The sequence below is a fragment of the Myxocyprinus asiaticus genome, chromosome 13 (genome assembly GCF_019703515.2).
Source record: "Myxocyprinus asiaticus isolate MX2 ecotype Aquarium Trade chromosome 13, UBuf_Myxa_2, whole genome shotgun sequence".
NCBI lineage: Eukaryota > Metazoa > Chordata > Actinopteri > Cypriniformes > Catostomidae > Myxocyprinus > Myxocyprinus asiaticus.
The window spans coordinates 39,146,481-39,169,312 of record NC_059356.1 but is presented as its reverse complement, the minus strand read 5'-3'; the positions used below and the strand labels follow the sequence as shown (position 1 = coordinate 39,169,312).

Sequence of the window (22,832 nt, the reverse complement as noted above, 5' to 3'; positions counted from 1 at the left end):
CTTGCTTATAATCCCGTACAGTTCCTTGAGTGCCCGGTCTGTGTCTGCTTGTGACGGGATGTACACAGCAGTGATAATGACCGCTGTGAATTCCCTCGGTAGCCAGAATGGTCGACACAGAAGCATGAGAAATTCCAGAACAGGATAGCAGAAAGATTTGATAGAATGTATGTTCCTCTGATCACACCAGGATTTGTTGACCATAAAACATACAACACCACATCTGCTTTTACCTGAGAGGTCTTTCGCTCTGTCCGCTCGGTGCACGGAGAACCCTGCGGGTTCGATGGCTGAGTCTGGAATCTTCGCAGACATCCAAGTTTCTGTAAGGCAGATAATGCAGCAGTCCCTCGTCTCTCATTGGAAAGAGATCTGTGCTCTCAGCTCGCAGAGCTTGTTGTCCAGAGACTGAAAATTTGCCAGTAGAATACTGGGTAGCGAGGGTCGATTTGCGTGACGTCTTACTCTGATGAGAACGCCGGCTCTGTTTCCCCTTTTCCTCCTGCTTTTTCGCGGCCGGGTAGCCCAGACAAAGGGCTCCGCTGGCGTATTTGTAAACAGCGGGTCGGCATTGAGGAATTTGAAGTCCGGTTTATGGTGTGTAATAGCAGAACCAATGTCCAAAAGTGTTTGTCTGTCGTAGACAATAAGGCAGACAACATCCAAGACAAAAAACATAAGAATTGTAAACAATACAAACCAAAAACTACAATGTTGTTTCAGAGCTCACAAGGCAGCAGCCATACTCGGCGCCATCTTGAGTCCAAATTTCTACCAGTTTATCATGTTTACTGGTATATCACCCACCCCTAGTCTGCATGTACTGTGCTGATTATGAAATTTGCATCACACATACTGTGCGTGAGACATAGTGGCACATGGAAACTGAAGTATACTTTGGACTTACCACTGTTTTTGCTACTGAAATTTCCATCAGAGACGTTATTTTAAGATCTCTGTCTTATCGCTTTCATACTCGCAATTTGCAAAACGTGAAAAGATCACAAAACTAGTAAACTCAAATGGCTGAATAAAAAGCACATTCAAAGCATTGTGATATTTTTTGCCAATATATAGTGAACATTTGTTGTATATCCCAGCCCTTTTAGAGGGTTGCGCTGTTCTGATGCATTAGTGTACTGCGTTTCTCTCCCTTAGTGTTGCCCCTCCCTTTTTTTCTATCTTCATTCCCTTTCACCCTCTCTTTTTTGCCCTCTCATTCTCTCCCTGCTTTCTGCAGTTATGTGTGCTGAATACTGATGAGGTGAGAGTAGTCTCTGGCTGCTGACCAAATCATATTAAAGTTGTCTGTCTCACCCCTGCCCCCTTCAGTCAGGCCCACCCCTCAGCCAGCTTGGCCACATGTTGACTTGTGTTGTCTTTTAAGAGTCCTCTTCATTCCCTAGTCACCCCTTCATCAAACCACCTTTACCGTCCATTTCATTCCAGCTTTGCTCTTGCTGCTCATGCCAAGCCTTTACCACACAAAGGAGGAAGAGAGAGAGAAAGAGAGAGAGACATCCATCGTCAGACAGAATGGCAGAGGGTTCTTAAAGTGGCATTACATTCTCCCGGCACTGCCCGGGAGTGATCACATTCATTCAGGTCAAGTGCATCAGCACAATGAGTTCTGTGAACAGCTACAGTTGTAAATCTGACTTCCAGCTGAACTCAAGCATGGGCACAAAACACAGGCAGAAAATGCATACAGACTGCTTCTGGACAGAGAAACTGAAAGAGAGAGAGAAAGAAAAACAAAGAAATATTATTCCAAAGAAAATATAAATGTTTGCTTCATAATCTTTAATCAAAATGTAATAATATGCTCCTCCTCTGAAACAACTTTACTTTTTAGCTGACATCAATAATACGTGTCATTTTTAATCCCTCCCCAGCAACCATCAGGCTCCATTCTGGTATGTGCTGTCCACTTTTCACAATCCAATCAATTCCCAAATGATTCAAATTTTTTTCTTTTGTATATCCTGTTTCACCTGGAAATATATCAGATTATGGAAGTGAAATGAACTGCTAATGCCATTTCATGTTGACTTTAAAGGAATTGTCAGCTGTTTCATAACTTTGCTTTCATTAATTATTTTTACTGGTTGGTGCTCCTTTAGTACTAATCTAGCCTGTGGAGCAAAACCATGCTGTTTCCCAATAAAAATTGGCCTAGCTGTTGAAGCTGGTCATCCTGCATGGTCTTTAAGATGAAGCTGGTTTGACCAAGAAAGTCTTGCTGTCTGGTAGGGCCACCAGCACAATAGCATCCAAAAACCATATACGCACTGTTGATCAGCCGTGCTGGTCTTTCCAGCTGTGTTATCCTCTATTTTTGCATTTCAGCTGTTGCTCCCCAGTTTGTTTTCTGACAAACATTTCTGGTAAATTAATATTTCCCTAATGATGTAGTGGTGGTTGCCACTGCTTTTCTAGTTCTGGACTGACTGTGTGTGCAGATGGTTTCTGAGCTCTGTTTACTGATATCACAGCTTTCTCTGAATAATGAATGAAGGGCCTGATGAACTCATGCCGGCGGGAATGAGGCTTATGCCCAAGGGAAACCCCAGCCTCTGAGAGTTTATTAAGAAGGTTACAGAGGCCCCTTGGGAAATTCTAGAACAGTGCTCCTTTGCACAAATCCTGAGTACATTTGTGCAATAATGATATCAAGGAAAACAGTCTCCAGGCACAGAGCTAAAAGGGCAATTTTGGCTCTGAACTGAAGTTCTTAGCCTGGCCCAGGACGTAAATGTTCAGTCACACTCCTCAAGCCACCAGACAAGCATGAACTCCAAAGCTTTCTCTGTACCTTCCTGCTGGTCATTGCTGACTTTGAGGATGATGCAATTGACAAACATAAACTCACCCCTGCAGCTTTAGTACTATTTTCAGCTCCACAGCAATTTTTGCCTAAAACAACTTGCTTTTCATTATGACCCTCACATCCAGATGACCTTGCTCTGCGGAGTACTTGCAAAACATTTGGGTATCCAATTGCATATACACGGGTCATCAACAGAAAGAAACTTTACAGCATATGACACCTTTGCATTTAAAGACTAGCTAATCCATTTTGATACTAATGGCATTCAGTTAGATGGAGCTTCCCATCCCACACTTTTTTGTCTCAGGTTTAGATGGTCTAATAGCTCTGCTGGGACTGCATATAGTATATTGGATTGGCTTAATTTTCCATGATGAAATGACCAGCCTATGAGACCAGTATAAGCAACATGGGATACTGGTATGCTGATGTCCAAACCTAAAGATTGCTTAACCAGAAAGACTTCCATGGACAACCAGCTTCACCATAAAGACCATGCTGGTCTACCTAGGCAAGTTTTGCAGGTGAACAACATGGTTAGGCTGGTCAAGTTAGACCAATGCCAAACCTTAAATCAACCTAGACAAGCATGGATTTTTATACCTTTTCGGTAGGGTTGGCACAAACTCTAAGAACTGAAAACAAACACACGGAAACACACGTTCTTGCCAAAGCACATAAATGACCAACAACATTGCTTTGTGTGTTTAAAGAGAAAGGAAATCCAAATGTCCTCAATACTTCAAGTCTTACCATTAAATAACTTCATGTAATATCTAGTCCTTTTTAGGGCTGTCACGATTACTCGATTTAATTAGATTACTCGATTAAAAAATTCCTCGATTACAAAATTGCTGAATCGACAGATCGAAAATAAGGCAGAAGTGATGCAGTCCACAGACGAGGATGCGAACCACTGATATATAATATAGAACTGGATTGTCATATCAGTGAAGCCACTGCGCCGCCCTATTGCTATGCCCGAATATTTCAGTGTCCCTATAAGGGGTGTAACGGTTCAAATTTCTCACGGTTCAGTTCGTATCATGGTTTTAAGGTTACAGTTTCGGTACGGGTTGGTATTTGTTATGTTCTGAAAATTTTTTTTTTTTACTGCCAAATCCAAAGTAAATATATTCTATTTGGTAACAAACACTTCAAGAGATTTGCCCTCACTACAAATCACCATAGTTTTACAACAGTAACCATACAGTAGTTTAACCATGGTATTTGTAGTAAAATCATAGTAACCACAAAATTAACATGGTTACTGTCATGGTTACAATACTATAATAAAATCAAAGTTACTACTGTATATGGAAACTACAGTATTACTGTTGTAAAACAATGGTTAACTGTATCAAAACTATGATTTCTGCCAAGAAAACAATGGTGACATCAGTCATTGGTACTTCAGTCATGGCTACAACAATATTACTATAGTAAAACTATGGTTAATTTTCGTTAGTGTCAACATTTAACTTAATACCTGCATTTGTGCTACATGCATCAACATAAAGTGCATTTCATACTCAACTCAACATATATTCAACATTTGGAAGCTGTACATCACTATAGAATGAATAATCTTGCTGTTAACATGGATGCTAGAAGGGATGTTGTAACGCAACACGAGTGTTTTAATCATACGCGGAAATCCGACATCAACGGAGTAGAGCAACATAGCTTTGGCAATGAACACTCAATGAGCTTTAGTTATTGTTATATGTCTGTCCGAACTAGCACTGAGTTTCTTAAAGACGGAAGGGAGTGTGTCTGTGTGCAGTTTCGGGCTCACCTGCGGGCTCACGCACTATATATCTTCAAGTGATGTCAGCATAAATAAATAATCAAACATTGATGTATTACCAGTATATGGCACTCGCGTTGAGCAATGTCTGCAAACAGTGCCTGTTTTGTAAAGGTTTTATGACCATCGCTGTTGTGATTGACTGCAAAAAGAAAAAGCTTCTCTATCTTCTCTTATTTTCTCAGCTAGCCATTTTCAACTTCACACTAACGCGTGCAGCACTGTGATGTCATCAACTGATTTAACATACTTACAGTTAATAGGACAGCTTCTCTCTGTAGAAAGTTGACCCACGTGAAACAGGCAGAGCGTTTCTACTTAGCGATACAGGTGCATTAGCGGAGGTTATAACTGCACATGTATATTTGGCGCTTTATTTTCTTTGCCAAACTGTATGATCCAGATGCATCATTAAACTAGAGATGAACCACAGAGCAAATGCTTACCGAACCGTGTGTGGTAAACCGCACAGTTCGTTTTTTTACGAGAACCGTTACACCCCTAGTCCCTATTGACTTAAGAGGAAATCATCTCATTTCAGCGAGTAAACATTAATAATTTAATATCTGATTTTATATCTGAAATCTGCATGCACATCCCAACAACACAAACGTCCTACACATTATTTACTTATTTAAAGTCAGGAATTTTTCCTGTTTCTTGAAAGCCCAAGCGAGTTATGTGTATCTATATCAAACAGTATTCACCACTAACAATATTCATCGGCGAAAAGATCAGCTGAATGAAAAACAAGTTCACTGAAACTGAGGTGAGATACAAACAGACATTTTCAGCCTTATTTATTGTGAACATCGAAGTGTTTGTTCAGTTACTTGTTTTATGTTTTCATCAAAAAGTGCCTTTTTCCTCACAGTCACTTTAATAAGAGAGCACACTATCTCCCCCTCTATCACACGCACACAGTGGGCACGCAAAGAGGGAGACACACAAAGCAAAGCTGGTTAAAATTAAACTGATATGCTAGGTTTAAATGGCAAACTAACACATATTTATGACATGTATCCATGTATGACTACAGAGAGCATCATTATAAAAACAGGCAAATCCCGGTCATTTAAGGCGATTTAGAAATCCTGGTCTGACTTTTTTTAAAGTCCCTTTTGGGAGTTAGGACGTAAAGTTCACACTAAGGGCTTAGTAACTACTAGTTAGTTTGTAACTAAGTCAGTGCTTAATTTGGTTGTACCACCTGTTCTTTACCTGACTTAACTAGAAGGTCATAAGCTTTCCGTAAAGTGATGCTTATTCGCATAATATGACATTTACCTGTATTTATCCAATAAGCAGCCTTCATATTTATACACAGAAGTGTTAGAAATCCATGAACTTCGGAGAGGTCACATAAGAAGCAGACGTGTGAGCGACGAGCTCTGCGCACTTTGCTAATTTTTTTATTATTTTCATGTTATAATCTGGTGAAATTTGATACACCCAGTTACACATTTGCTCTTTAAGGCAAGACATGGCAAAGAAGTCAAAATCCTCAGGCTCTGGAGACATTAAAAGACACTTACGTGTTCAGGATGAAAGCCCCGACAGGCCTACACACCGGGGACTCGATTTGGATGGTGCGGCGGGAGAGGAGATCCAGTGTCAGTTGTCCAACATGTCGGTGATGTAAACGATGGTTCTTGCTGACTTGGAGGATCTCGCTGTAATACGTCGATCGATACGGCAATGGAAATAAAATTCTCTGAGATAGTTACAAGAGTGACTGATGTTGAGAGACGAATCGATTTTCTGGAATCTTCGGAGAGGGAATTAACCACTAATCCGCCCGCGACCAAAGTTGATTTGGAACATCTCCTTGAAAAGCTTGAAGATCTTGAGAATAGAAGCCGCAGGAATTACATTCGAATTGTTGGAATTCCTGAGCATGAGGAGGGCAGAGATATGGTGAAATTCCTAGACGAGCTTTTCCCGAGTTTGCTCGACAAAACAGGCCACAAGCTGGAAATCGAGCGAACTGCTGAGGGAGATAGGCTCCTATCGATTCTGGCCAAATTTCTGAGATCATCCGATAAAGATCTTGTGTTGCGCCAGGCTTTCTTGGAAGAATCACAATATTTTCTTGTTCCCGGACTTTTCGAGTTCGACAAGAGAGAAACGCGATCGGTTCAAGGAATGTAAGAAATTCTTACATCAGCGAAAGATCACTTTTGCTCTGATGTTCCTGGCCAAACTGAGAATAGAAACGAAGATCGGTCGCAAAGTATTTACATGTCCCAATCAGGCAAAGTCTTTTATTCAATGGGTGAGTAAACCATTGGGTGTTTCTCATGTGAATGGGTCGACTCGCTGTACTTATTCTGGCTTTTGAGGAAGCTGGGCGTCATTTTGGTTTCTTTTTGCTTTTTGCGTTGGCTCCACCGAGCGGCTGGAGCTTGTTTTGTGAATAACACTTTCCTTAAAGAAACTTTTGCATTGACGAAAGATTACTTTTGCATTGAAGTTCCCGGCCAGTTTGAGAGTGGACACTACGGATGACCGCAAAATATCTACATGCTTACACAAAGGATGTCTTTTATAAAGTTGATGGATTGTGTAAATCATGGGATATACTTTTATGCGGCCTCCGAGTGAATTGACTTGACCATCCGGGGAAACGGGATGCCAGTTTTGTTTCTTTTTGTATTGGTTCTGCCTAGCGGCTGGAGCTTGTTCTATTGAATAACACTCCTTTGGAACTGCTGTGGATTAATCTGTTCGTTCTTCGTGCTTATTCCTCCTGCTGGCTGGAATGTTTTGTTGAGTATTTTTATGGGACATCGGAATGATTACGTCATCCGTTGAACTCATAACAGCCGGCTCACTGAACAGTATTTTCTGTTCACAAATTTGTGAGGCAAAATTGAGCAATCCAATGGCAAAGTTGTCGTGTGGGCTCGTGGGCATTCATGGACCTTTTGAGTTTAGAGGGTTTGTTGCTGGTCGGCGCTTTCGTACGCAGGGTTAATGCGCAAGTTCGGGGTTTGATTGTTTCACTAATGGGGAATGTGGTCTGTATAATTTTGTTTTTGACACACAAATAATTTTTTCTACTATATCAAAATGTCAGATGTTAATATGAGTGTACTATCTCTCTCCACATGGAATCTAAATGGGTTGGGGCACCCCATAAAACGAAGGAAGGTTATTACTTTTCTTAAACGTAAGAAATATGATATAGTGTTTCTTCAAGAAACACATCTCTCCCTGCAGGAAGCTGAAATATTTGGCAAGATATGGGGTGGACATGTTTTTTTTAGTGCTGGCTCAAGTAAGAGCAAGGGTAAATAAACATTATATTGGTAAATAAACATTTACAATTCAAATGTCTCAAACAGATTAAAGATAAATTAGGGAGAGTCATTATTGTTTTTGCTGAAATTCAAGGGCAAAGGTTGATTTTGGCTAATATTTACGCACCTAACGCTGATGATCAGGGCTTTTTATAGATCTTGAAGGGATGTTGCAAACCGCTGGCACCCCTCATGATATAATATTGGGAGGAGACTTTAATCTTTTGATGGACTCAGTCCTTGATCATAGTGAAGCAAAAGTGTGTAAGCCTCCTAGAGCAACATTGACGCTTCACAGGATGTGTAAAAATCTTGGTCTTACGGATATTTGGAGACTTTTGAACCCATCTGGTAGGGACTATACATTTTTTTCATCAGTCCATACGATTTATTCTAGAATAGATTTTTTTTTTTTTTTTTTGATATCCAAATCCCTCATTTCATCAGCTCAATTGGAAACATTTTAGTCTCAGATCATGCCCTGGTGAGTTTAGAGGTGATGCCACATATAGAGAAAAATAAATCATATAGTTGGCACCTAAATGTATCCCTTTTGCAAAATCCTGATTTCCAACAGATGTTAAAGACTGAAATCAATGTTTATATGGAGACCAACTGGTCCTCAGTATCCTCTGTGGGCATGGCTTGGGAGGCACTTAAGGTGGTTCTTAGGGGCCAGATCATACAGTATGCCTCATTCATCAAAAAATACAAAGCACGAGAACTCGTGGAGTTGGAAGGAAATATTAAAAGTGCAGAGGCAGAGCTGAAGTGCTGTACGTCAGCTGATGGCCTCAGAGAATTGACCCGATTTAAATATAGATATAATACTATTTTGTCGTGGAAAGTGGAGTTTTGGTTATTCAGGGCAAGACAGACATACTTTGAGTCGAGTGACAAAGCAGGGAAGCTTTTGGCTAGATATATAAAGCAGAGAGAGTCTCTTTCTATCATTCCCTCAGTGAAATCTGCTGGTGGCGAAATTTTTACCTTGGCCATTGATATTAATAATGCCTTTAAAGAATTCTATATTGATCTTTATAGTTCCACGTCTTCTTCTACTGATGAAGATATTAGAAACTTTGTGGAACCATTAGATCTTCCTAAACTGACAATTGAGCAAAAAAACTCTCTTGGTTCTGAGATAACCTTGGAGGAGCTTGACGAGGTAATTAAGTCCCTACCAACTGGCAAGGTTCTGGGGACAGATGGTTTTGCCACAGAATTTTTTAGATCTTATGCTACAGAACTAGCTCCACTTTTGTTAGAAGTTTATACTGAATCATTAACGAATGGAAAGCTTCCTCCAACCATGACACAAGCCCGGATCAGTCTGATTCTTAAAAAGGACAAAGATCCAAGCGAGTTACCGTCCAATCTCCCTGATCCAACTAGATGTAAAAATATTGTCAAAAATTTTGGCTACCCGATTAAATAAGGTTATGACATCTTTTATACATATAGATCAGGTGGGATTTATTCTGGGCCGTAACTCTTCTGATAACATCAGGCATCTCATCAATATCATGTGGTCAGTGGCGAATGATCAGTCTCCAGTCGCTGCCATCTCACTTGACGCCGAAAAGGCGTTTGATATGGTAGAATGGGATTATCTTTTTAAGATTTTGGAAATGTATGGGTTCGGGAGTACATTTATTGGTTGGATTAAGTTACTTTATAGACACCCTGTAGCAGCGGTACAAACAAATGGATTAATTTCAGATTATTTTACTCTGGATAGGGGCACTCGGCAGGGCTGCCCTCTTTCCCTTTATTGTTCTGTCTTGCCCTGGAACCATTAGCAGCTGCGATAAGAAGGGAGGATGATTTTCCAGGGGTGATGGCGGGAGGTATGGCGCATAAGCTTCTGTTTTACGCAGATGATATTTTATTATTTGTCTCTGAACCTACTAGATCTATGCCTTGCCTCCACAGAATTATTCATTCCTTTTCCAAGTTCTAAGGATACAAAGTTAATTGGTCTTAGATCGGTTTCATGCTGAAGATCCGCTTAAAAGTAAAAAATGTTCTCTCTCTCTCTCTCTCTCGTAAATGTCAACATCATAATGTATGTTGAAATGATTGATGCCTGTCACGCAAAACATGAGCTCATTGATGTCATAAAATATCCGTCTGCTTTATTATTCCATCCGTTACGCCTGGTCGGAGGCTTCCGTAAATATTTAGTTTATACGTAGGGATACGTCCTACCTAAGTTTAATGGTGCAACGCTCAAATATGTATTAGTGCGTAAATTGTGACTTAGTACCCATTTACTCCACAACTAGGCTAAGTTTGAACTTACGCACAGCTGGTGCAACCGGCCCCAAATGCGCGAGAGAAGTTGAGCTCTTCATTGCCGCGCGGAACACGCTGACCTCAGCAAAAAACACATTGGAGTGCACTCTAAACATATTTATCTAAAAAATAGACCGCAATAACAAAAACTTACGAGAAATATGTTATAGTTTAAGGCCATTATTATAGGTAAAACTCAATGTGGGAATCCAGAGAACTTTACTTTTACTGAATAAACCGCAGTTCTGTATGCTGTCAATCAAAGCTCAACGTGAGTCTGCTGTTAAAGCCACAGCTGCGTGTCTCGCGCCCAACAAGTGCAATATAAAACATTGGCTTAACTGACGGAGAAATGGTTATCTCTGCATGTGAAATTATGAAGTTTTTACTCAATAAGGGACTGAATGTCCAGATACGTTTTGGCGATTTTAACACTATTGACTATTTGAAAAAGAGGAGTCAACACATCGAATAACACTGCGCGCATCAAGACACATCACGGGTACTTTAAGGACATTTTACACAGTACGTGGCAAGCTACAAGCTTTTGCAATCTGCATGTAGCACACACGCAACAATGCCCGCAACTGCTGCAGCTCAACGCAAGATTGGAAAAATCTATCTCACTTGAATACTGTGAATATTGTATTTAATTTCGCATGCAAGTGATAGTTAAACTAACTAAGAAATAAACAAATAAAATGGCTTTTATATCTCTATAAAATAGTTTAATCACATAACTTATACTCAATAAACAAGATTGGTGGGCAGACATTGCTTCTGAAAAGATAAAATATTTTATTTCCATGGCCTGTTTTGAACTAGTTAAAGTAAAAAGTAGATCTTGCATTTAAAAAGTTGGCTGCACACCTGAAGAAGCCAATCTCTGTCAGCTTGAATACATACATACATATATATATATATATATATATATATATATATATATATATATATATATATATGTGTGTGTGTGTGTGTGTGTGTGTGTGTGTGTGTGTGTGTGTGTGTGTGTGTGTGTGTGTATATATATATATATATACACACACACACACACATACACACACACACACACACACACACACACATATATATATATATATATATATATATATATAGTGTGTATATATATATACATATTTTTATATTATAGATCTGCTTTGGGTGTCTGGTGGCTTTACATATTGTTTGGTAACTGCATGGGAGAGAGAGGTGGACTCAAACTGGCTTTGTGTCAGCCACTTATTGGTTTTCCCTATGGATGGAGAACATGCACACACACTGTCATCGATCTTATTCCAACACACCAAGTAGCTTCTTACCAGAAGCAGTTTTTGAGACCACTTCATTTTGTCCTGCTATTTCCTTTCAACAGTTGGGGCTTCTATGCCCTTCCATGTGTGTGTTGCATTAAGGGTGCAATTGGATTAGTTTAATATGGAAATGCATTAAAACATGGCTTTTGTTTTCAGTGGTAACATTCATCATTCAACATGCATTACATAAAATTTTCTGATGCAAAACCAAATTTAAAGGTGTAAGACTATGTATGTTCTGTTCACTTAAGTTACATACAGGTGCATCTCAATAAATTAGAATGTCGTGGAAAAGTTCATTTATTTCAGTAATTCAACTCAAATTGTGAAACTTGTGTATTAAATAAATTCAATGCACACAGACTGAAGTAGTTTAAGTCTTTGGTTCTTTTAATTGTGATGATTTTGACTCACATTTAACAAAAACCCACCAATTCACTATCTCAAAAAATTAGAATATGGTGACATGCCAATCAGCTAATCAACTCAAAACACCTGCAAAGGTTTCCTGAGCCTTCAAAATGGTCTCTCAGTTTGGTTCACTAGGCTACACAATCATGGGGAAGACTGCTGATCTGACAGTTGTCCAGAAGACAATCATTGACACCCTTCATAAGGAGGGTAAGCCACAAACATTCATTGCCAAAGAAGCTGGCTGTTCACAGAGTGCTGTATCCAAGCATGTTAACAGAAAGTTGAGTGGAAGGAAAAAGTGTGGAAGAAAAAGATGCACAACCAACCGAGAGAACCGCAGCCTTATGAGGATTGTCAAGTAAAATCGATTCAAGAATTTGGGTGAACTTCACAAGGAATGGACTGAGGCTGGGGTCAAGGCATCAAGAGCCACCACACACAGACGTGTCAAGGAATTTGGCTACAGTTGTCATATTCCTCTTGTTAAGCCACTCCTGAACCACAAACAACATCAGAGGCGTCTTACCTGGGCTAAGGAGAAGAAGAACTGGACTGTTGCCCAGTGGTCCAAAGTCCTCTTTTCAGATGAGAGCAAGTTTTGTATTTCATTTGGAAACCAAGGTCCTAGAGTCTGGAGGAAGGGTGGAGAAGCTCATAGCCCAAGTTGCTTGAAGTCCAGTGTTAAGTTTCCACAGTCTGTGATGATTTGGGATGCAATGTCATCTGCTGGTGTTGGTCCATTGTGTTTTTTGAAAACCAAAGTCACTGCACCCGTTTACCAAGACATTTTGGAGCACTTCATGCTTCCTTCTGCTGACCAGCTTTTTAAAGATGCTGATTTCATTTTCCAGCAGGATTTGGCACCTGCCCACACTGCCAATAGCACCAAAAGTTGGTTAAATGACCATGGTGTTGGTGTGCTTGACTGGCCAGCAAACTCACCAGACCTGAACCCCATAGAGAATCTATGGGGTATTGTCAAGAGGAAAATGAGAAACAAGAGACCAAAAAATGCAGATGAGCTGAAGGCCACTCTCAAAGAAACCTGGGCTTCCATACCACCTCAGCAGTGCCACAAACTGATCACCTCCATGCCACGCCGAATTGAGGCAGTGATTAAAGCAAAAGGAGCCCCTACCAAGTATTGAGTACATATACAGTAAATGAACATACTTTCCAGAAGGCCAACAATTCACTAAAAATGTTTTTTTTTATTGGTCTTATGACGTATTCTAATTTTTTGAGATAGTGATTTGGTGGGTTTTTGTTAAATGTGAGCCAAAATCATCACAATTAAAAGAACCAAAGACTTAAACTACTTCAGTCTGTGTGCATTTAATTTATTTAATACACGAGTTTCACAATTTGAGTTGAATTACTGAAATAAATGAACTTTTCCACGACATTCTAATTTATTGAGATGCACCTGTATTACAACACAAAAGTTTCCTTCTGTTTTGATTTTACAGACTGAAATAATTTCAAAATGGACCATCAGGACCACATGAATTCTGGACAGGTGGGTGACTCTCAGCACTCTCCTGGGAACAACATTGCATCTGGTGTAGCCAACATGACCATCAGTGACGGCCATCAACTGGACATGAAGAATGGGACAGGAGCACATATTGGATATGGGGATGGTCCACTGAAAGGTTAGTTAATGTACTGTTCATAATAAGCATACTTTTTACCATAAAGGAAAAAATATAGCAAAACCCCTTTTCCCCACAATGCACAGAGGGGCTGAGTGCAACTCATGGCAATGTATTTCTCGTTGATGTCTCTTGTCTCATACTGAGGAATCTGAGACATACAGTATGCTGACAGTGACAGCACTAAGCCATGTGTTGGTTTCAAACAACTGTGAACGTTTTCATTCATCAGGTAATTGCAAAATGTCTTGCAGAATTTATTTGTGGGACTATTTTCCATTTGTTTCAACTCTGCTAAAACCATCTTAAACCAGGCTAATCCAGTTTTATGTGCTTTAAGATGGTCTCCCAGCCTAACCTGCTGACAAGTGTCAGAACCTCTCCAAAAAAAAAAACAAACACACCAGCCTGACCAGGCTGGGAGACGAGCTAGGACCCAGCAAACCATCTTAGGCTTGCTTACGGTGTTCAATATGTAATGGAGATGCTAATTATAACTGTGTGTGATACTTCTGTAAAACCTGTCTTATGTAGGGCACAAATCCAGGGTATCTGTAAGGGAGCCGTGATGCATGAAACCAAGCTTACTTTGACATCTTGGAGGTGCCCTCAACTCTGAGTGAGCCTTTCCACCTCGCGTGATGCCCTAGGTGGTTCTTTGGTGTTAACCTTCAACACCGATGGCTTAGTCTCACCTGGGAGTCCCTGGCCCCCTACAAAATGTCTATTTTAACAGATTGTTTTTTTTTTGTTTTTTTTTTGCCGGAAGCTATTGCTTTTTTCATAATATTTTTTCTAGATTTGCTTCTCGTGCTTTGCCCTGGATTAGTGCAAATGTCTTTCGGTTAAGTTAGGGTTTAGGGTTAGGGTTAAAATTGGCAAAATTCTCAAAAAGTCTCATAACTATGGGTTGCATGAATATACAAATTCCAGGCAATCTCCACCACCAGATAACAATTGACGCAACTTGAATAATTTGTTATATGTCTTCAATGGATGGAGAATGGTTGGGAGTTCAATTGTTTACGAATAGCTTCTAGACATTCTGTCCTCACTTGCATTGTGCGTTCACTATAGTTTTGGTCCATATTGGGAACAAATATCACTGTTCATTGACCAGTTTTTGATTCCTTTTAATGGATGAATGGATGGATGGAAGGATGAGGCTCACCCTCAGATATGTTGAAATTTTGTAGGTTCTAGTTTACATCAAAAGAATAATTTGCTTCACCCACTTTAGGTTTTTCTAGCACAAATGACAACTTTTCAACAAACCCCAGGCTCCCTCACGGAGCACAGCTGAAGCCTCCTTATCAACCAGCAACTTGAAATTCCAAACAGGAAACACTCAACAGTGCTGGCAGAAGTTAATGAAGCAGAATGTCTCAGAAATTACAAATTCAGTAGATTTCTGAGTATGTATTTTGCTGATTGCCAGTTTAAATAACACTGCAGCACTGGCTGTTGCAAGATAGTTTGCCCATTTAGAAATGACATTTGGACAATTATAGCTCTACATGTATAATTAACATAAATCTAGCAATGTAACACTTAAGGATATAGACTGCTCTTTAAATATCGTGCTTGCAATGTTTCCTGTCTGATCCACCTCTGCTGTCCAAACTAAAAGTTGACCACTCTTTCATAGAGGATACACATGAACCAACGCCTGAAGTGACCACCCAAAAGCCAGTTTTGAAGGACTACGAACCCAATTCTACCTCCCTTGATAATGATGTCCCAATGGGTATGACCCTCCAACTACAATGGTGCCTCTCTACATTACAACATTGCTACCTTGCTGCACTATTCCTATTGCTCAGCTTCAAGAGACAATTTCCCTTGATTCTATAGCTTTCCATGCTACTGATTCAACTTTCAGTTTGGCCTCAGCTTTAGTTCACTTTCCTTTTCTTCTCAAGAATGGAGTAATGAATACATAGTACTCTATGTACTATTCAGATCAAATAATTATCAGTGAATATTAATAAAACAACAAATGGCACTTGTAGCTTACAGAAGCTTTGAAAAGTGAATAGCTTTTTCATTATCACAGCCAGCCTCTCGTATTTCTCCTTTGGCAGTGGACAAATGAGAGCGCAAGAAGCAATTTGGAGTCATACATTTTTAGCCATTCATCATCCACTCTTGCTGCTTTTCTTCTGCTATGTTTTAATTTCAAACAGAGGGCCCTCCAGATGGTTATGCAGTTCTTATTGCCTATTAAAGTGGATATTTCACCCAAAAATTAAAATTCTGTCATTATTTACAAACCCTTAAGACTTTCTTTCGTTCACTTTAGGTAGAATAACAGCTTCAGTCTCTGTTCACTTACAGTAGATGCAATGAAAGTGAATGGGAACTGAGACTAACCTACTGCCTAAAATCTACTTTTGTGTTTGGTTTTGGAACAAGATGAGTGGTAAATAATGACAGAATATAAATTTTTGGGCAAAATGTACCTTTAATCCTCCCTCTTTTGTTTTTTTTTTTTTGTTTTTTTACTGGGAGTCCCTGCAACAATAAAACTTTATGCTTTGCTGTTGATCGCAATAAGTTTTCAAAAAGTATTGCTGATTACATGTGAAAACAGTGGCAATATTCCCAATAATTATTTAATAATAATTATGTTTAATTTATATAGCGCTTTTCCCAAACTCAAAGTGCTTATTATTATTAAAGCGATTTATTTTTAAGTATCAGTATCGGGTCAGATACTGCGCTTATGTACTGGTACTCGTACCTGTAAAAATGCTCTGATACCAAAAAACGATACCATCAACGTATGATTGTTATTACGTAAACATTCAACCCACAGATTAAAATTATGTTATGTCCTAGTGAGATTATTTAATAGCAAAAGCTGCGATTTAATTAGATAAATATATAGTTTGCATGTAATTAAAATGTAAGCGCTTGTGAATGTGTGGAGATGGTGTTGTGTTGACACCAACAGCTCATGCATTTTAAAGCTCCTCCATGGCTCATACAGGGAAAATACCTTTATGAGCATTGTGCGCTCTGTTTGTAGCAGATGACAATAAACAGAGTGCAAATTCACGTTGTAGCGCGAGGCACATACAGAGTACATACTTAATTAAATAGCAACCTTTTGCGGTTTAATAATCACTTTGAGTCATGTAGTGACTGGCTTTCCCAGAGTGGGAATCTGCCATCATAACGTCAGAGCTCCTTGGTAACACTTCAAAATAAAAACTCGGTCAAAATTAAAGGTAAATTTATAGGAAAAAAGTATGACAGAAATATGTCACTAATGTAAAGTTCTGTAATTTCATTGTAAATTCACTGTAATACTACTACTACTAGTAATAAATCAGTATTAATTGTATTATATTTAAGCAGTATCTAACATCTGTGATGCACTGTTATGCAGCACTTTATTTGACAAATATAACTCCAATGTTGTATTTTGGATTGTGCTGTGAGGTTCTGTTTATAAGCACTTCACTTAAAAATAATACAATATTATGTTGAAAATGAATTGTTATATTTTCATTTGATAAAAGTTTTAATGAATTCATTTATTTAAACACCACTTTGATGATAAAATTGAAATAAACTGTTGATAAAGGTATCGGACTCGGTATCGGCGAGTACCAAAAATACCAAAAATCCTTCAATAAAAAATGGTATCAGGTATCAGAAGCTTTTTGGAAACTTTGCAGTTACTTTTTCCCTGATGCTATGATAGCCTAATGCAAAACAGTACTGAAAAATTTAAGTGAAAGCTAATTGCATGCCATTGAGTTTGTAAAATGCAGTTGCAACAGGAAGTAGTATTCTGAAGTAACATAATGACTTAAAGATTTCAAGGCCAGTAAAAGCCCAGAATATTTGTCAAAGAGCAATTAGGTACACTCCACCCTTGCATTTGCATAAGTGAGTAATGGAAGTTCAGGGAAGGGAAAGGTTAAACTAAATAGTGGTGCCCAGAACATCCATTTGGCATTTTCAGTGTCAGTGAGTGAGTGAATAAATGAGATAAGCTCTTGGATGGCTAATGGCTTAGATAGATGCACCTGTTTGGTGCCATGTCCCAGACATGATATGGGAAATCACATTTTCCATTTCAAATGATCCCGTTCCATAAAGTAACAATCATATTAATGTTCAAATCACTTCATATGGACTCAAACAGACAATAATTATCTCATGTCCTGATAGGTATGACCCCCTGGACTCAAGGTAAAGAATATGGCTTTCTTCTGTCAATAAATAGGACATGAATAACTTACAAAAGTTCAAGGTCTGAGTGAACAAACATCAAGACAAGTGTCATTTATCATTTAACTCTCAAGTCTATGAACCCACTTATCTTGTCAGAGGTCTAGTCAAGGCAAAGACATCAAGATCGTATTATGTATGTTGCATGCTGTTTTTCTATGAAGTTGGAGCGACATAAATGGATTAGACTACCATTAGCCGTCAGCTGAATATTTCATGTTAGAGAACATGTTGCTGATGTTTGCAGAAGAGCAGAAAGGGGTCCACAACTCTAATGGTTGCTAATTTCATTTTACATGGAAGTTCCTCACTTGTAATGAACTGCCAGATAGTCTTGAGATGAAATGTCTGAAAGTTCTGCCTATCCAGTCATAAATAATGTAGACTCTCCCTAGAAATGAGGTATGATAGGCTCACTTTACATTAATTATATGGGGAAAGGATTTACTTAATGAAAATATTGTGCTCTTCTTCCTGCGATTTATAGGTTCACTAACCAGAAGCTAGTCTGACAGCCACCTTTATTGGAGTTACATTCAGCATGTTTAGAAGGCCGATATGATTGAGTTCAATATGGGGAAATCTCACAAACCTGTCAAGAAATGGCCAGGTCACAATTCAGCTCAAATCCCAAAGACAATAACAAACATATTTTGCATAAAGAAAGGGGATTCTACTATTAGGACCCTAGGATTTTTGCATTGTGACATTGTTTTCAGGACAATTAAGCACATATTTGAAAAACAAAGTGGTCTTCGTGAGATACACCAATACAAATATTTGCTATACATTCATCCAAGCAATATACTTGCAGTCAATCTAGTAATGAGACCAATTAACCTACTGAATGCTGCGGTTAATGTTCTCCGTATCCCCTCTGTTCTTTTGCCTTGTTTCCATGTGACCACATAACGTGTTTGACCAGCAGCTGCAAGAGGGACAGAAGAAGCTGGAAAAGGTATGGTGGGCTCACCACCCCCTTATTCACCTGCATTGTTAAAATTTAGAAGATATTTATCAAAAGAGCACATACATTGTGCTAGTTACCGAGCACAAGTTTTCATTTGCAGTTCTTTCATTAGTGCTTATGCATACATGCAAAAAAAAAAAAAAAAAAAAAAAAGAGACCTCAATGGGAACCAAAGAATGCATGTTGTGCATTTTTAATATTAATTAACTGGAGTACCCAAAGATGGTCATTAAAAGACAGGATGTGTTCTAATAGAGAACCCCCCTTCTATATTCTTTTTAATAAAGTATGCTTTTATTGGCTCTGTTGAACACATAACTGAACCTGAGAAATCTGAAAAATGTCAACTGTAGCAAGAATTGAATGCATTGAAAGTGCTTTAAATGCATTCACAGCACTATGCAAAATATTTGCTATACTGCCCAGATCCAAAAAGGTACCTTCTGTGTATTACATGACACTAGCAAATTGACAAGGCACCAATTCATTGCTTTGCCTGCCATTTTATTACAAGTCATCAATGCTTTACACAGTGAAGCTCACAGAGATGTTGTGGGTCTGTTGGGTCATTGTGGATATTATGGTTTGATTTGACAAGTTGATATTAGTATTGTTTCTATCTTTGGTTTTGTTTTTTGATTGTTTTGATTGTAACTTGTGATATAATGAGTGAAAGGGCACTTTTATAAGAACTGATCTCAAGACTCCTCGACCCTACTGTATCGACCCCTCATTTTGCCTTTGAATTTACACGTTTCAGTACAATCCATGTTGTATTGTATTGCTTGTTAATTTAGATGAGCATACATGGCTTACTGTAAAAGTGCCTTTTAACTCATGTTCTGCAAACAGATTTTTGTTCTGTTGACTTGTTTAACATTTTGTCACAAAAAGAAGACCATGTCTTAATTGTTCCTTGGTTCCTTATGTGGGTCTGTTTTTAGTTCCTTTTAGTTCCTTGATTCCTTTCTGTCTCTGCTTCTGATGTTGATTGTGGAGAGAGGGTGGTTGAGTGTTGCTAATTCTGAAGTATTGTCTGTGGCTGTTCCTATCATTCTGCCTTCCAAATCATCAGAAGAGTTAACACCAGGAAGTCCCTGTCCACCAGAAAGTGGCCGGAGCAGTGCGGCATCATTGGATGGCAAGGGAGAGAGGGAGAATGGAGAAAGGGAGAGGTCTGTCAGCCCACACCAGTCACCCATGTCCCCGCATGGACTGCCAACAACCCTTTCCGATGGGTTGGCTTCAGGGATCATAAGCTTTGAGAGCCAGGCAAAGAGGAGTCCATCAGATAAGATGTCTGACCATCACAGTCCCAGTGGATCTGAGGATGAGAAAGAGAATAAAATGGAGAAGTCTGAGAGCAAATTTTCTCACTCTCCTGATGTAGAAGAGGCTCCCAGGAGCCCCATCAACATGGAAGAACATGGGGAAGAGGAAGAAGATGAAAAAGAGGACAGAGAACTTGGTGACGTAAAAGAGGAAGAAACAGTAGTTTCCTTGGTACAAAGTTCTCTTGCCCTAGACTCGACATCCCAGATAGACAATAGCATTGATGGCCAATATGAAACCCCTACTCATCTTCCCATGACACCAGAGGAAGCTAAAAAACGTGGCCTGTCCTTTGACTACACAGAACCTCAGGATCCTTGTCAGCAGGGTGTCCCTGCGGGCTGGGAGTGCAACTCTGACAAAACACCACCAGAAAGCAGGAGCCCTGACACCTGCAGGGCAGATCCAGGCTCACCCCTCTCTCCCAGCATTGCTGCCGACCCAACCCAAGAGGAGTCATCCCTCATGGACTTCCAGACTGATGCTAGGGAGGAAGAAGAGGAATCCAAGGTACCAGTAAAAGAGAGGGAAGCAGATGAGACCAGCATTCCGGCATTTTCCAAAGTAGAAGAAACACCCAAGATGGTGCCTGAGGCAGAAGCCAAATCAGAGGAGCCTGGAGAACCTAAAGAAGTAAAGGAAGTCAAGATGGAGAAGCCAGAGAAGTACTTGGAGACAAGCGATGATGTTCTTATTAATGCAGAGAATGTAGTGCAAAACGTCCAGTCCAGTGTTGCCAAACCAGAACCAGTTGCTGCCATAGCTAAGGATGCTGTTAAACCTAGAGCCCAAGTGATGCCCACAAAAGCTCCAAGTAAAGGAGCTCTTGTCAAAGAAGCTCCTGCCAAAACACAGAAACCTGTTGCTACAGTTGCTGCCACCTATTCCCCCAAATCTGCTACAAAACTTCAGAAAACTCCCTCTAAAGATGCTGCTCCGGCCAGAAAAGCAAACCTCCCCGGTGCCCCATCCAAAGGTCTGTTTTCCGTTCTGTTCTTCAGCCCCCCACACAATTTCCTCCTCTATCACAGATTTTCTTTTGTTAATCCTCCCTTTTTCTTTTTTAAAGTAGAGCAGTAGAATTATGCAGATTTCTTTCGGAAAAACGCACACTACAATAAGAATGTGTTCGATTGAAGAAACGGGCTGCTTGTAGCAACAAAATCTCTCTTTCTCTTGATCCTTTGTGCCCTGTCTTTCCTCTTCCCTCTCTGTGTGTGGTCAGTGTTTTGCTTGTGTCTGTGACTTACTCTGTGCATTGATTGACTGCTTTTGATGGCACAATTTTCACCTGCCCCTCTGTATTGCATGTCACCTATGCATGTATGTTGAATGCATTACTCACCATATGTTACATTTGTTGGTCCACCCCTTTACCAGACGTCCATTTTAATAAACATAATAAACATAAACAACCAAGGGGACCCAAAGGCCCATGAAGATGAGGTTGACTATAACAAATACTGAAAAGAGAAGGTCAGTATTTGCTGCTGGATTCGGGATAGAGCATCCACTAAATGTCTCCCACAGCTGTTCAGACGTCTCCTACAAAAAGATCAGATAAAACCAGTTTACAATGCACACACATGCAGAGTGCACACAAATCAATTAACAGATCAATTCAATCTTACAGATGAAGTACGTGCGAACTGTCTGTGTTCAATCCAGTTTTTCTAGACAAGTGGACAGATTGTGTCTGAGCACGTTGTCTGAACATGCCCCTTGAGTTGACTGTACTAAAAGGTATCACTAGGCAATCGTAGTGTACATGCGTCAAATGCATCCGTACGGGGTCAGTCAAATGAGAATACTTTGAAAGGCTGAAATGGGACTGGGCGGTATATTGACTTTTTAAGATATATCTATATATTTTCAAGAGATATAGGATGAGACAATACCGTTTATATTGATATAGTTTAATGTTGCGTTACATAATCGTTTCTTCCGTAAAGCCGTGCCAGTGTTTGCATCTCTCTTCTCTCACGCTCGCCGCGCAACCCCACCCCCACTCTCCCTCTGCACGCAAACCTGGCCCCACTTGCACTCAAGTTCTCCTGCAACATGGGGGAGACACAGCGCCGGTCCACACTGCTGAACAAAACTCACCCTGTGTCTCAATCAGCTCCCTAGCTCCCTATGTCATGAATCAGTATATCGTGAACATGAATTCGGGCACTGGTAAGGGTACTGATCCACTGAACATTGGGACACTTATGACTCAATCACCCGCGACAGGTTAACGAGCTTGCGCATGAAGCGCAGCTGTTATTAGCACCATCGCTGTATTAATGACATTATCATTCATTTTCGTTGAAGATATTCAAATGTAAAGTGTTATACTAGACCTTTTTCACACTCCAGGTTTTGGAACGTGAAAGTAAACGTTTGCAGTGTAAACTTCGACAGCGGTGAATGGGAGATCAAAGCAAATATTATTTTCACTTATCCATTTGCTCCAAGTGAGCAACGATGCTCCCTGGTTTTTACAGTGCATTGTAGGATTTTTTTTTAGGGGGCAAATATTAACTGCAGTACGAAGAGTGTGTTAAACTTCGTGCTGCTGCTGCAACCCCGGCCGCGAAGACTTCGCAGCCCGAAAAGTCTTCTGCCTCAAAACAAAGAACGTTGCAAGCTTCATTTAACATCTCACTTGTGGCTTTGAC

At 39.8% G+C, this 22,832-nt stretch overlaps 1 protein-coding gene across 8 annotated transcripts in view; it reads left to right on the top strand.

The window, feature by feature from the left end:
• Positions 1–22,832, top strand: part of LOC127450517 (microtubule-associated protein tau-like) — a 61,009-nt gene that overhangs the window by 16,659 nt on the left and 21,518 nt on the right. For 5 of the 8 annotated variants that reach the window (XM_051714724.1, XM_051714719.1, XM_051714721.1 and 2 more), the window contains 4 exons: positions 13,437–13,622; positions 15,271–15,369; positions 18,793–18,825; positions 19,913–21,145. In XM_051714724.1, coding sequence (XP_051570684.1) covers positions 13,454–13,622; positions 15,271–15,369; positions 18,793–18,825; positions 19,913–21,145 — 1,534 coding nt within the window. In that variant the 5' untranslated portion in view covers positions 13,437–13,453. The remainder of the gene's footprint in view (positions 1–13,436; positions 13,623–15,270; positions 15,370–18,792; positions 18,826–19,912; positions 21,146–22,832) is intronic. The other 3 variants (XM_051714723.1, XM_051714727.1, XM_051714726.1) reach the window with 3 other exon arrangements.